The sequence below is a fragment of the Ammospiza caudacuta genome, chromosome Z (genome assembly GCF_027887145.1).
Source record: "Ammospiza caudacuta isolate bAmmCau1 chromosome Z, bAmmCau1.pri, whole genome shotgun sequence".
Lineage (NCBI taxonomy): Eukaryota > Metazoa > Chordata > Aves > Passeriformes > Passerellidae > Ammospiza > Ammospiza caudacuta.
In genome coordinates, this window is record NC_080632.1 from 2,366,051 (window position 1) to 2,381,377 (window position 15,327).

A 15,327-nucleotide genomic window follows, 5' to 3' on the forward strand; every position below is an offset into this window, starting at 1 on the left:
ATAGTCAATTCCAGGCACTTTGTTTCAACAATTGCTTGGGTGAGTCAAAATCAAGATAGATAATTCAACATATTTTATCCTGGCATAAATTTATGAAGCGAAACAAAATGAAAAGATGACTTTTGTCTGTGCTTATCTTATTTTTATTTTCCTCTCCCGCAGGAAAATATTGTTTCCCCTCTTCTGTTTGATTTTCCTTATGCTTTTATGCCACCTCACATCCACCATGTGTTTGCTTACTGAACAAACATTATTTTTTTCTTTAAAACCACTGCTGCAGTAAAATGTTAGCACTGAGTTCTTTTACACTTCTGAATTATTTGACATCTAGGTAAAAATCCAGAAAGCCCAAAATCCCACTGAAGAAGGGAGAGCCCACAGAAAAACAATTCTGGAGGGAGGATAGTAGGAGGATATCACTTAGGAGAAATCGATAGTTAATGGCTTATTTGTTTGTGGACATCCTACACCATTGAGTTATTTTGCCGTAGAAAAGATAGATCTTAGGCTTCTCCCTTCTCTGTTCTGCATGAAAAAAAAAGATAAAAATAAAAATTGATAAGTGGCTCTGTGCTCCTCTGCCTTGCTGCTGTGTGCTGGGAATGTGGAAGGTACATTTGGATGCAGAAGAGGGAGGAAACAAGATGAGGCAGCACTGAAAGAACAGGATTGGAAACCAGAGAAGGCAGATGAACTGTATGGTTCTAGGATTTAACAAACAAATCAGAAAAAGAAAGGCTGAGAGAGAGAAGGCTGCTAAGAAGACAGGAAAGGTGGATGTATGGCTGCAGGGGTGGAGTGACACTTGATCATTGGGGTAAAGTGAAAGATGGAAAAGATGGAGATGGCAACATAAAAAAATAAGCTGTTTTCTCATTTCCTTCCTGACTCAGCAGTCACAAACCTGCATATGGGCAGTTATATTTTTAACAACATGATCTTTAATGCAGCATCTCCTGTATTTAAAATTTGAATATTGACGTACTTCATGTTAAATTAAAAAAACAAAACAAAAAAAAACAAAAAAAAACCCCCAAAAAACAAAACCCAAACAAACAAATGGAAAGCCAAAAGAAAATAGAGTTAACTTCTGAAAAAAAATCCCCAATCTTACATAACTGATTCTCAGTGCACAAATAGAAATGGCACAGCTTTGTCTGTGGAATGGACTCATTCAAAAACACAACAAAACAATTTTCCTGGGAGTGGGAGGAAGCGATTCATAATAGAAATAAGAGAGACTAATCTGCTGCTTTGGAGAGGGACTTTGTTTATTATTAAATTCTGAAGTATCACTCCAGGATCACAAGGACTGTCAGCAAGAATGTTTCATCCAAGGAATGCAAGGAGGCTCCTGTCACAAAAGTATGGGCTGTCAAAGCTGTGACTCAGTGCTGGCCCAATCCATCAAAAACCAGTTCTATCTTTCCTGGGTATTATTATTCATTTATGAAGCAACAGCTGTGCGCGCCTGTGTGCCTGTGCACGCGTGCATGAATTAATGGGATTTTACACTCGCCTGCCTTCTCCGTGGCCCCAAAGGGGGTGGGAGGGCAGTTGTTAAAGGCAGCGGGAGAAAGTGAGAAGAACAGTGAGAATCTGAAGAGGCAAACGTGGTGCACACAGGTGTCAGGATGTCTTGGTGCCGTGTCACAGAGAGCAGCAGCTTCCCAGCCCCTGCCGCAGGAGATGGTGGCTGTTTGGATGACAGAGACATAACCCTGCAGGGTCATCAAACCAGCACACAGCTTTGTGTCATCCCTCACAGGTGTGTGTTTAAGACAATGCTTATGCCTCCCTGAAACATCTCCACTTCACTGTGCCTTTAAATTTGCTTTTCAGTGTCCCTGTGAGAGGATTCAATTCCCATTTTTCTTTTTTGAAATCTGTTGAAGTCGGAGATAGCTGATGCAGACACTCGGCTACACCCAGTGGAGCATCTCAGGCTGCAATGTTTGAGATGCTTTGGATGCCTCCATCTGTGATAAATTATACCTGATACCTCTGTATGTTTAAATATAACCAGGTATAAGTTTGCACGTCCTATTTGGTCTAGCTTGATGGAGAACAGAAATAATGAGAAAGAGTGGGGATTAGCACCTCAAAATTGGAAGAATAAACACACAGGCTTTCCTCTGTTGACTCTTCAGAGGGAAGAATCTTTTACTCTTCAGTCTGCATCCATACTATAACCCTCATCTACTTCTTCCTTTGAAAAAGCTCAAACCCTCAAAGGAAATATTCAATATCCAATGTAGCAAAGGAAAACTCACAAATGGATCTGCACGCAACAGTCTGCATGAATCTTGTCCTGGACAAAGATTTGTGCAGTGTTGGCAAAAGCAATGTATGTCAATTATTTGAGGGCAAAGGTAATTTTGTTTCGATTTATACTATGATATTTTTTTGTTTCTAAAAATTAAGATATTTAAAATTTTTCATCATATTCTTGAATCGTAGAATGGTTTGGGTTCATAGGGACCTTAAGATCATCTAGCTGCAAATCTAATTCCAACTCCTTTGCCATGGGCAGGGACACTTTTCATTAAACCTTAATGCTTTAAAGCTCCATCCAACCTGGCTTATAAATAACAAATATAGAATTCCTTTCCAGATTACACAGTTCTGAGGACAAATGAGGAAAGGGGAACCTATCTTTAACTGTAGGTTTGATAAAGTCCCCCTGTGCGTCAGCTTTGTGTGAATAGTGCCTAGAGGGACTGTTAGTGATGCCTCAGGTTTTAACTTTCATATTTTTCACATTCTGTGCTGCTTTAGTGTGAGGGTCTGGGTTGACATTATAGGATGGTGAGCTCTGTGCACAGAGCAGGGAGACAAAACAATTCCTGCTCCAGCTGGGGAACAAATGACCCAAATCTCAGCCCAGGAGCACAAACACCGTGGGCTGGAGAGGGAAAAACAAGCAGAGTGGGACTGCAGGGCTAAAGCTGGAATGGGACAATGAACTGCAAGGTGCAAATGGAGCAGAACTGATCCCAGGGACAGAGCCCGTGCCCGCTCGTGCATTTTGGGGCCATTTTGGTTCATCCTGGGTGCAGCCCTGGCTGGGCTCTGGTGCTGCCCAAGGTGCATCCATGGAGGAGATCCTTTGAATAAATCTCTGCTATTTCTTTAGTTCTGTCCAGCCCCTGTTCTAGCTCAGTCTTCACAAGGCATCATTAGGATAAAGAAATAGCTACCAGGGAACAGCATACCTGAAGGAGATGAAAATTACACACTCAGGAGCTTTCTCTGAGTGAGTTCCATGGGGATGTGCAGGTTCTAGGGACCAACATCCCTCTGCAGGAACTGAGAAACCCCAAACATATTTTGGGGTAAATAAATAACATTTATTTACCTCAAACACCAAGAGCTGGCTGAATTGTGCACAGGAACCAACAAACATGACTGTGAGCAGGGGCTGCCTGCACGGAGGCAGATGCTGGAGTGCAAGAGTGAGTTCCATGAGTGAGCGACATTGTTGTGTGAGCACTGGATCTGCTGTTAAAAACAACAGCTTGATGCTGCTATTAATAACAGCCTAATGAATAGAGGCATTCTAATAAGCAGTAGATGTGATCTGCTTCTCCCCTCACATCAATACTCTGTGGAGGGAAGGGAGGGCAGGACACAGAGATGTGCAAAACACAAGCAAGGCAGGAACACAGGGCCATGAAAATTAATGCCTAATTTATTGATGGTTGGCTCCACTACCATTGATCCTGACTGTGGGTCCTGGTAAGTACAGCTATTTATGACACTAAAGCAGATTGCATTGAACATTTTGCTGAAGTTTGTCCTAAGGAGTTAGCTTTTATGATGATCCAATGCTACAAGTCTCCCTCTGTTTACCACTCACTCTCTTCTCTCTCACCAGGCCATGTTAGAGAAGGCAGACCCCTCAAATTGCCTTTCCACCCAAGGCAGACCACCTGCAATTAAGAGAGAATTAGTCTGTGTAATTACACCTTTCCCTCAGTAAGGTTGAAATTGCTCTGCTAGCCTCAGCTGTCCACAGTTTTAAGAGATGATGACCTTGACATTGTTAGGAGACCACTGAAATTAATTCACTTCACTAGCTTTTACAGTTCTTTGAGCAAAACAATTCCTAGTCATTCTGGCAAGGACTTACTCTAAATTGTGGTTCCAGAAGTGGAAGACATTTAAAAAAATCTAATAGAACAAAGCAGCTAGACAGGATTTTCTATTTACTCTTAAACCTATCTATATTGGAAAAGGGCTACACCAAGATTAATGCATTAACTTTTCATTTCTGAATCTGGTTTTGACTGAGAATTGTTTAACTCCAGCTGTTTTGATGTATCACCCATGAACTGGATGACTATTGCTAGTAGAGTAAAGAGGCAGCCACGTAAAAATCACTTCTAAATGAATCAGTGGGGTGCTCCCACCAGTAAAAAGGTTTATCTCTTGGAATAGGATAAAACATTACATGCTTTTTTGAATTTGTAAGGGAACACAGTTCTTGCAGAAGGTGGCTAGAGGTCAGACTTTACATTTCAGAGCTTTAATAAGAATCTGAGGGAAGGTTTATATTGGGTCCACTTTTTCATTTACTTTTTGCTACAAGATGCTATCCCTGCTTCTGCTAAACCCAGAAAACAAATCCAAACTGAAATCTTGATTAAAGCAGCCCAACCAAGTTGTGTCTTATTGGACTGGTCCTTGACACCACAAGAAGCAGGCTTATCCCTCTGAGGATGTCACAGAGCACAGGGGTGGTGTCACCTCACAGCCACGGGAGGAATTTCCCAAATCAGGTATGACAATTGTGGCTACCAAGGGTCCCCAGCAGCTCTGGGGCTCAGGAACAATTTTCAGGCCTTGGGTGAGGCTTCCTGCCTTGTAGTCTTCTCAGGGTGGTACATTTTGAGTCCACTTAGCCATCAATACATGTTTAAACTGCTAAATGACCATCTCTAGAGGTATCCAAGGACTGGATGTGGCACTCAGTGCTCTGGGCTGTGTTGCAAGGTGGGGATCACTCACAGGCTGGACCTGATGACCTCAGAGCTCTTCTCCAGCCTCATTGGTTCTGTGATTCCTGTGATCAACTGGACATTAAACCCACACAGGAAAAAAATATGAAGTGTTAATGGGTTAACAGCACACAGCCTTATCGGGACACATTCCTGTGCCACTGCAAGTGGCCATCATCACTCAGCTGAGCCAAGTGTTGCACTGCTGAGGGCACACCTTGAGTGTCCAGTTCTGGGCTCCCAAATTTAGGAAGGACTTTGGGACATTGGAGCACATCCAGAGGAGGGAATGAGGCTGGAGAGGGGCTGGGAACACAAACTGAGGGAGGTGGGGGCGCTCAGCCTGTAGAAAAGGAGAGTCAGGGGTGCCCTCATCACTATCTACAACTCCCTGAAATGTGGTTGTGCTCAGGTGGGGCTGGGCTCTTTCTCCAGGCAGCACTGACAGAACCACAGGGCAGAGTCTCAGGCTGCACCAAGGGAAATATAGGCTGGATATCAAGGAAAAGTGTTTTACAGAAAGACTGATAAAGTTCTGGAATGGCTGCCCGGGGAGGTGGTGGAGTCCCCATCCCTGGGTGTGTTTAAGCCTGGATGTGGCACTGGGTGCCAGGGTTCAGTTGAGAGGTTGGGGCTGGGTTGGACTCCATGATCTTGAAGGTCTCTTCCAACCTGGTGATTCTGTGATTTTTTTTTTTAAATTAGATAAAGAGGATGAAAGCAACTGGACAAACTCAGGCTGGCCAGGTGCACCTCGCAGGGGGGACAAAGCACGAGTTGTTGGGAGCAGCTGGAGGGGACAGAGGGCTGGGGGCTGTGAGGATCCCACCTGTGAGCTCGCAGCCAAGCAGCTCCATCCTGAGGGTGCAGTGCCTCCTGCACACCTGGGGGTACAGCCGGACGTACTGCGCCTTGATGGGCGGCGTGAAGGAGTTGGCGTACGGGGTGTTGTTGTCCACGTTCCCACGGAACACCTGCGGGGAAACAACGTTTGCAGCAGCAAAATAACACGTGTCAGGAGGATCCCTGGAGTCCCAGCGGGTTCCTGTGTCTCAAAAGCACCCGAATTGTTCTGTCTGTGAGAGGTTTTCCCCAAACTGCAGCTGGTTTAGCGCTGCCAGTGCATGACACAAGTTTTCCCACCACAATGTCCTGCTGTGCCATTTTGTGATGGGTTTGCCACGTGGGCCAAACCAAGGTCTCTGTCCTGTCCCTCTCAGAAATTGAAGCTCCTCATGCAACTAAATTATGCCTTCTTTTCTTGATTAATGTATGAAATAGTTGCAGTTCAATTAAGCCTGCAATTATTTGCTCTGATTGATGTTTATTTTTCCCCCACCTGGTTCAAGAACTTGATCCAGCTCCCACTGAAGTGCACTGTAACCCTCCCACTGATCACAGAGGGGATGAGTTAAACCCACCAGCACTTTTCTATTCACCCCTCCCTCTAACCAGACATCCCTGTGCTGTGTTTCTGCCCTTCATTATGCTCCTCTTCACAGAAAATCTTAATTTTCTGACAGAGAAACTACATCTAATGCAGCGCATTTTGCCTTCTATGCAAACTTACACAGTAAAAGGTTTTTTTCCTGCTCTGTGTGCACAGCTCCACCAAAAATAAGTGGTAACTATAAACTGTAAACACACACACCCCGCTGGATGATACTGTTTGTGCAGCACAGAGATTAGCATTGATGAATGGGCTCTGTGTTTCCAAGGGTTAAAGCTAATCTGCCAATGCAATAAAACGAAACTGAAAACAGAGCAATAAGTAATTACTGGTAAACTAATTAATATGAAAATCAGTTAAGTGTAATAAACAGGATTATTCTAGCTTGGGGAAATAGTATTTATGCAACCATCAATTAAAGTATAAGAAATTCTTAGCACAGAGAGATGCAAATTTGTTGATTTCTTTTTCTCACACAGAAAAATAATAACAGTGAAACCTATATCATACTGCCAGGCAATTAGGCTAAATACCCAAGACATCTCATACTTCTGAAGGCTGCTAAACCATGAGATGTTTTCAGTAACAGATGACTTTATCTTACCATGTCTTCCTTCGTGCCTTTTACTTTGTACATTGTCCATGACTTCCCATCATTACTGTAGGCAATTTTGTAAGATTTCACGTATTCTGGACTTCCAATCCTCTTGGCACCTTGGGTTATAACTCCAGTGACTCGCATCTTCTTCTGCAGGTTTATCTGAAATAACAGTACACTGTTAATCTGACGGAAACAACCCTTGATTCCTTTAACTCACCTTTTTTTTTTTTTTCCCTAAATGAGAGAAAAAAACCATAGCTGTAGCATTTAAATGACTGTTTTTATACTTGCATTAATTCTTTTGATCTTTCATGAATTTCACGTGCAAATGTATAAAGCAAATGAACGAAAAAGTTGAACCAAAAGCTTGGACTATGCTTATTTCCTGTATGTGTGCACATATATTATGGATATACAGAATACGACGGGGATATTGCTTAATTTTGGCATAGAGGGTTACTCCTACCTATTTTCTGCCTGAAAGGGAAATGGAACAGTGTGATAATTTACCCAAAGCTATATCTTCTCTTCTGTTAGAAGCCAATTTGCAATACCAAAGGCCCTCAGTTAGCACCAAGTAAAACTTCCATGTGAAACTAAAACTACATGGAAGTTCTGACAGCAAAGAAATGAGGCTTTTTCTTGACTCTCACTGAAAATTCATATACCTGGTGATCAAGGCTGAAATGCTAATCCTAAAGCAGTCAATACCAAAATATCAATCAGTGGATGCGAACACTCCTCGTGTGCTTGTCTGAGCTGAACAAAACTCCTTGAAGTAAAAAATGAAGATTTGTCCAGAGCAAACAAATTCAGCATCACTCCAGCAGCCTTAATTCTGCCTCCTTTACTCCCCTGTGGCATGGAAACAACTCAGGGTGTGATACTCAAACCCAACAGTGTCAGACTCAGTCTGTGGCAGCGGCACTCGCTCCCTGTCAGCTGAAATCTGTGACTTTTGCACCAAATGAAGCTCAGCAAAGAGCCTTGTGAAGGTGCAGGCAGATGTGCAGTGCAAAGAGATGAGTGGAGGTACTGGAGAGCAAACAACTGGGACAGGGTAAATAATATTTTACACTACATTAGCACCTGTCTCCTCAAAAATGAGTTTTATCTTTGCTCCCCAGTGGCTGGAGCTGAGCCAGGGCAGTCCCCACTGTTTGGAGCAGCAGTCCCAGCACAGATGTGGGAGGACACAGAGGCAGATCTGCTGTCCAAATACCTTAATTGGTTTATTGTTTGCATTGTGGCCTGAGGACTTTCTCCCCCTTGGTAATAAAATCTAACCTCTGTGAAGGATGTAAGACGATCAGGCTTTGGTGTTCTAAGATCTCTGTGTGCACAATAGGAAGCCTCTGGTGTCTTTGTCCAAACCGTAGAATTTTGTGGTTTCTTCTAGGATTTTTTTTTTTTTAATGAATCTATTTCTCTGAGCTATTTCTGAGCTACTTTTTTGGAATAGTTGGCTTTTGGTGTAATTTTACCATAGTTCTCCCCATAACAAATTATTAAACACCCACAACCTTTGGATTAACAATGTGTGTTCTCAAGGTTTAGACCCATTGAGAGAGCAGAAGCCTCCTACAAAACCACCAGATTTTTTACAGGATCTTCCACACAAATACCAGGAAAACTCAGGAAGATGTGCAATTCCACTGGGGAGAATGGACTCAAAACAGGAATTCAGACAGGTATTAATTAGAAGAGATTCATTACTTTTTTCAGCCTTGGAAAACTTCTTTTCCCCAATTCCTGGTCTCTCAGAGGGGAAAACATAATAAAATAAATATGTTATATTTGTAAAAGGACAGCTCCAGAGACTACCATTAGTCCCATAACTGCATTAAAAATGTAGGTAACATGGAATAGCATCCAGTTAAAGATTTACATAAATCTCTTATGAGTAGTTCATTTTCTATGTGGAATTTCAGAATATTAATTAACAGGCAAGTAAACCAATTTTCCATGTATTTACAAAATTGCTAATAATGAAGTGAATACCATCAGCAAAACTAAATTAGAAAGCACAGGGAAACAGAAACCAGACATTGATTATTTGCTGACTGGTAGCATCTTCACATTTCACTGCACGGGAAAAGGAAGGTATAATGTAACACTAAACAAATTTTGTTTGATCCAGTGATGCAGATAAATAATAATATTTTTTTCAGCTTAATTACCAATTTTCCTATTTCCAGGTAATAATCTTTGGGGTTTTGGATGAGAATTTATGGGGGATTTTATTTCCCTGTTTACTTTCAAAGGATAATTTCTAATGAAACCATGGCACTAACCACTGGATGTCCTATTCCCATTTGCAGAATCTTTCCTTTTAGAGGATTTCTTGATCAGTGTCCATCCTTTGAATCACAAACTGAGCTTTATTTTTAAGCGGTATTGAACTTGATGCAACATAAGAAGTAAAACCAGGCTGCCTTGTTTTCCAAGCTCTACACATCCTGTCAACGTTTGCAGAAAAATCCCAATGAAGTAGGAAAAAAAAAGCTTTCAAATGCCAATGGCTTGTTAATATGGAAATCCCTCCTGGGCTAACACCATGCTTTTCAGTGAATATGGAAACATCAGGAATTAATTTTCCCTTTGTATCTTTGGGTTCTTTAATATGATTTAAATTTTTAAAGTTCGACCTCAGCAAAAATTGAAAATACTGCAACTTTAGCAATGGCTGTAACAAAGCAGGGTCCAAACTTTTTCCTATTTAATATACCTTAGTAGGAAGATCTGAAGAAATGTGAACTGCATCCTTTAATAGTAAAAGCTTTTTCAAATTTGTTTTTCTGTGTCAAGGGTGAGGGAGAAACAGCTCAGGAAGCTCTGCTTTGTGGATTAAGATCCAGGACATAAAATTATACATTTTAATTACATGTGTAACGGTGTTTTAAAACAAAGAGGTGAAAGTCACCAGGATAGGAACAAAAGAATAATATATCTTTTAAAAAAGGTAATGGATTCACTTCTTAAGGGTCCCTTATCATTACCTAGATGAACTGGAAAGAAGCAAGGATGAAAGAAGATCAATAGTGTTTTGAGAGATTTATCTCAGTAATTTAAGTAATAAGGCATGGTAAAGGCCTTGCAAGAAGAAGATGCAGGCATGGACATCTGAGGAATCTACTTACAGAGGGAAAGAGAGAAAGGGAGAAAGAAAGAAAAGAAAGGAGGAATGCAAGAATGAAAGGAAGAAAGAAAAGGAAGAAAGAAAAGGAAGTGGCGGAAGTGGCGGAAGGAAGTGGCGGAAGTGGCGGAAGTGGCGGAAATGGCGGAAGGAAGGAAGGAAGTGGCGGAAGGAAGGAAGTGGCGGAAAGAAGGAAGTGGCGGAAGGAAGGAAGGAAGTGGCGGAAGGAAGGAAGGAAGTGGCGGAAGGAAGTGGCGGAAGGAAGGAAGTGGCGGAAGGAAGGAAGTGGCGGAAGTGGCGGAAGTGGCGGAAGGAAGTGGCGGAAGTGGCGGAAGGAAGGAAGGAAGTGGCAGAAGGAAGTGGCGGAAGGAAGTGGCGGAAGGAAGGAAGTGGCGGAAGGAAGTGGCGGAAGGAAGTGGCGGAAGGAAGTGGCGGAAGGAAGTGGCGGAAGGAAGTGGCGGAAGGAAGTGGCGGAAGGAAGGAAGGAAGGAAGGAAGGAAGGAAGGAAGGAAGGAAGGAAGGAAGGAAGGAAGGAAGGAAGGAAGGAAGGAAGGAAGGAAGGAAGGAAGTGGCGGAAGGAAGGAAGGAAGGAAGGAAGTGGCGGAAGGAAGTGGCGGAAGGAAGTGGCGGAAGGAAGGAAGGAAGTGGCGGAAGGAAGTGGCGGAAGGAAGTGGCGGAAGGAAGTGGCGGAAGGAAGTGGCGGAAGGAAGTGGCGGAAGGAAGTGGCGGAAGGAAGTGGCGGAAGGAAGTGGCGGAAGGAAGTGGCGGAAGGAAGGAAGGAAGTGGCGGAAGGAAGTGGCGGAAGGAAGGAAGTGGCGGAAGGAAGTGGCGGAAGGAAGTGGCGGAAGGAAGGAAGGAAGTGGCGGAAGGAAGGAAGTGGCGGAAGGAAGTGGCGGAAGGAAGTGGCGGAAGGAAGTGGCGGAAGGAAGTGGCGGAAGGAAGTGGCGGAAGGAAGTGGCGGAAGGAAGTGGCGGAAGGAAGTGGCGGAAGGAAGGAAGGAAGGAAGGAAGGAAGGAAGGAAGGAAGGAAGGAAGGAAGGAAGGAAGGAAGGAAGGAAGGAAGGAAGGAAGGAAGGAAGGAAGGAAGGAAGGAAGGAAGGAAGGAAGGATGGATTTCTGGGACTGGAATGAGTGATGAACACGGAGCTGCTCAGGTAAAACTGTGTGTAAAATGAAGCCAGTAGTTAGACACCAATGTATTTAAATCTGGCTCTACAATAACTGGATTGTGCCACACATGGGGTGCAAAGTCACTGTGCTGGTGTGGAGGAAAGCACAAGGAGAGAACAGGCATGGAGTCAGTTCAATTTATGTGAGTTCAGGGACTGTGGCAAGAAACACCACCTCAGGTCCCCTGCTGGGTACACAACTGCATGCTGAATTCATCCATGTAGCCAAAACAAATCAAATAAAATCACTTGAGGCAGATACCCTCTAGAGCAGTGTATGACTGAGAGCTGGGGAATAAAATCAACTCCTTTAGTGTAAGAAATCCCTGAAATTCCTTCTAATCTTATTTGTTTCAACCACCAAAGTCCTCCCAACTCCATGATTACAGAGAGCACTCTGATGGTCACAGCAGGTTACAGAGTCATGGCCTTTTCTCCACAGGAGGGGAAAAAGGGACCAGGGTGCCGTGCTCACTGCTCTCAGCACTGGTCCTGCAAGAGCGATTATCTATTAAACAATTTTCACTAATGCTCTGGACTCCAATGATTCACTCCAATCTGTTTGGGGATGCTAAATTGTTGTCCACACCAAGGAAGACGTACCCAATCTAGATTTTACTGGAACCTGGCAAAAAATCTATATTGCAAAGGAAATAGACGAGGAGGACTTTTTCTCTAAGAGAAAGTGGTAATATGAACAAGGTAATTTCAGGAGTTCCTGTTGATTGTACAGTGCACCATTTTCAGAGGCAATTCAGAAGCAGACTTGCTTCTGAATTGCCTCTGAAAATGGTGTGTGTGCAGCTGCAATGGTAGCTGTGAGTTAATGCAGGAGTTTGTTTTTCATAAAAAAGTCCAAAGGGCTCCACAAAAAAAAGGCCATCAGTAACTCCTCAGCACGGTTTACAGACCTTAGAACCGTAGGAAAAAAAAAGAAGATTAAATTTAGAATTGTAATGTGTGAGTGTAACAGAACAGCAGGGACTGGGACAGCTCCACTGGAAGGTGTTATCTTCCTATTACAATTTATGATCAAATGCTAGCATATTCACTTTGCAGGAGCTATAAAATGGGCAAGAAGGTAAAAAAACACCCAACTGCACCCGTTTCATCTACATTATTGTAGTCAGGAGACGAGAAGAGGGATGAGAAGAGAGTGACTTTAGGAAGACCCCTACATGATGCTCCTGGACAGAATCCATAGCCACATTCCCCTCATTTGTAATCTCACTGCTAGCAATACCACCGCTAACATTTCCTGCAGAACAGCCTCATCTGAAGTGTTCCTCCAGAGCAAGCTTTCTAGAAATGCTCAGATTAAAGCCTACATGAAACCTTGGGTCTTTGAGACGTTAAATGTAGTTTTAGATTCATAAACAGAAGTGCATTTTATGGAGAACAAAGGTGTTTACCTGTTTCAGTTATGAGATGGAATAGTGTTGTCATAAATAATTCTTCATCTTTTCTAGCACAAAGTAAATATATCTTTACTGCTACTCACCATTACTCACATAAAAACAGGGTTGAATAAGAGATCAAGGTTATACTGGCATTAAAAGATTTATTACAGCAACCCTTCCCTGCTGATCTCATCAGGTTTTGAAGGATTGAAATTTAATTTTTTTGTCTCTTCTCTCTTTTTTTTTTTCCCCCAAAGTCATAATTCTGACAAAGCTAGATAGAAAGCATGCAGACAAATATTTTCTGATGAAAAATAGGGATACTAGCATAGAGAAACATAGAAATGTTTTTTAATAAACCCACGAAACAAACAACCTGACACAATCCCCTCAATCCTGGGAAAGTCAGCGGGTCTGAACGCTCCTTCCAGCACTTCCTTTTTATTCCCCAAGGTTGTTTCCTCCAGTCTGAACAGGACAAACTGCTGTTTCACCCTGGTGCCAGAGCAGCTGCAGAGCTGGGCTGGTGATGAGGAGCAGGAAGGGCACAGCAGGTCAGTCACTATTAACTTCGCCTTGCAAAGCCTCGCTGGCACCTGCACACGAGGTGCTCATCTGTCTTGCCTGTCTGTGGCTTTTTGATACTCTCCTAATCAGCACTGTCAGCAGAGCTCCCCTGGATTTAGTTCAGGGCATTAATGCAGTCAGCACAGTGGCAGTGATGTGTGTTTTAAGCAGCACACAGCGAGGATATGCAGTGATTTATCCACAGCAGCACCCTCACTGGCATGCTGGAAGGAGGTCTGCCCCACGGAGAAAAAACATGTTTTATTGTAAATTATTCATGTGATTGCATAAATTGCTGTCATGCTATAGGCTAGGAGAACAAATGTTTGTTACATGTTGCTTTGAAAATTATAATTCCCAGCATGGTTGTGGGATTGCACCTTGAGGACAGACCAGTTAAACACTCAGGCTGTTTCTGATCCCAGCCCATTTTGTTTCACTTATGTGGATGCAGGTCCAGCAAAGCACCCTCATAACTTTGCTATTACATCCTCTGAAAACTCACCCTCCTGCTGTTTCCAGTTTATCACACCTCAGGGTAAGACCAAACACCTCTCAGGACTTCCCTCTACCCACCTGCATCTCAGCCTCAGCCAACCCTCTAAAAACAAACTCCATCCTCAGTGAGACTTATTCATGTACCTGCTTTAAATTAGACACGCAGAATCAGAGATGCAAATTGGACCAATAAATTAATTTGCCTCTCTGTGAAGAAATCAGAATATAGGTTAGACCCTACTTGTGTGGAAAGCATAAATACAAGGATTGTTTGGCCCACGTAATACTAATGTGGGGGAACATATGTTATGAGAATTATCAAAAAGCACCTACTTCATTTGGCTTTTGTTGAGAACTTTGAATTTATGCCTCAGAGAGTTTACATAATTAGACAGACTAAAAAACTTGCTTAGTCTGTTCTTTCTTATTATTAAGTCATTATTTTAGTCCCAAAGGTAGTTGTTATGAATGCCATTAACAGGGTTATATGAATTATTCAAACACTGGCATGTTTAGACTGCCATCTCAAGAAGGGGCCAATAATCAATCTCACATTGTTCAGAGGTTGGTAGCCCTGAAAAATATAATTTTATTTGCAATGTATTGATCACATGAGTATTAACTACCTGAAACTGAATGTTACCTAAGAAACACCAAGGTCATTTATGCTATTATGAATTTCTTCACGTGCTTTGAACTTGTGAAAACTCTTCCTGCCTTTGGAATGTTAATGGCTCTCACAAAGAACTTCCCCACAATGTCTAGAAGACATCCTGAAGAATCAGCCTAAGAATATGTAAATAAAAATGCCAGTGAAAATATCTCCATGTACTTCCCCTTGTAAAAGAGCTTTGATCAACAGCTCGTAGATCTGGAAGATGTGGTGTCAGACTCAGGTCAAAACCACACACTTTTCTTTCCATCCTACATGAAAACTGTCTTCCCTAGGGAAAAGAAGGGAATTTAAAAAGGTGCAATATTAAAATCACTGTGAAAAAAAACACTCAGGGAAATTTATGGTTGTGAAATAACTTCAGATATTGGGAGGTATTTTCTCTCTCACACTTTCCGTCTGTTTTTATGGCACTTTGGCAGATGCACTCTGGTAAAAACTCTGAAGAAAATTATGATCTTCTCTTGAGCCGCCAAAAGGAGAACTGGGAAAAATTCCCACTCTGTGGGCTTTGTCTAGGTTCTATGCATGTTCCCAGACCAAGAAGTCATGGAATTATAGAGTTTCAAGGTTTGGAAAGACACCCAATGTACTGATTAAAGGAGTGTTAACCATCTGAAATCTGAGAACTCTCAGGAGATCACACTTCCCTGAACCTGTGAGATCCCATTGCACATTCCTGGAATAAACTTATCTAGTGATAACAGTGCTATCAAATGGTGCACAATCTTATTAAAATATGTATCTTTATCCCCTTAATTATTAATTGAAATATTTTTATTATAATTGAATATTTGTATTATAATGGAATATTTTTATGAATTGAAATATTTT

At 42.4% G+C, this 15,327-nt stretch overlaps 1 protein-coding gene across 2 annotated transcripts in view; it reads right to left on the bottom strand.

Annotated features, from left to right (window-relative positions):
* EDIL3 (EGF like repeats and discoidin domains 3) overlaps positions 1-15,327 on the bottom strand; it is a 237,905-nt gene that overhangs the window by 51,588 nt on the left and 170,990 nt on the right. For both annotated transcript variants that reach the window (XM_058824531.1, XM_058824530.1), the window contains 2 exons: positions 7,055-7,210; positions 5,830-5,974 (listed from right to left, as the gene is read on the bottom strand). In XM_058824531.1, the coding sequence (XP_058680514.1) occupies positions 5,830-5,974; positions 7,055-7,210 (301 nt within the window). The remainder of the gene's footprint in view (positions 1-5,829; positions 5,975-7,054; positions 7,211-15,327) is intronic.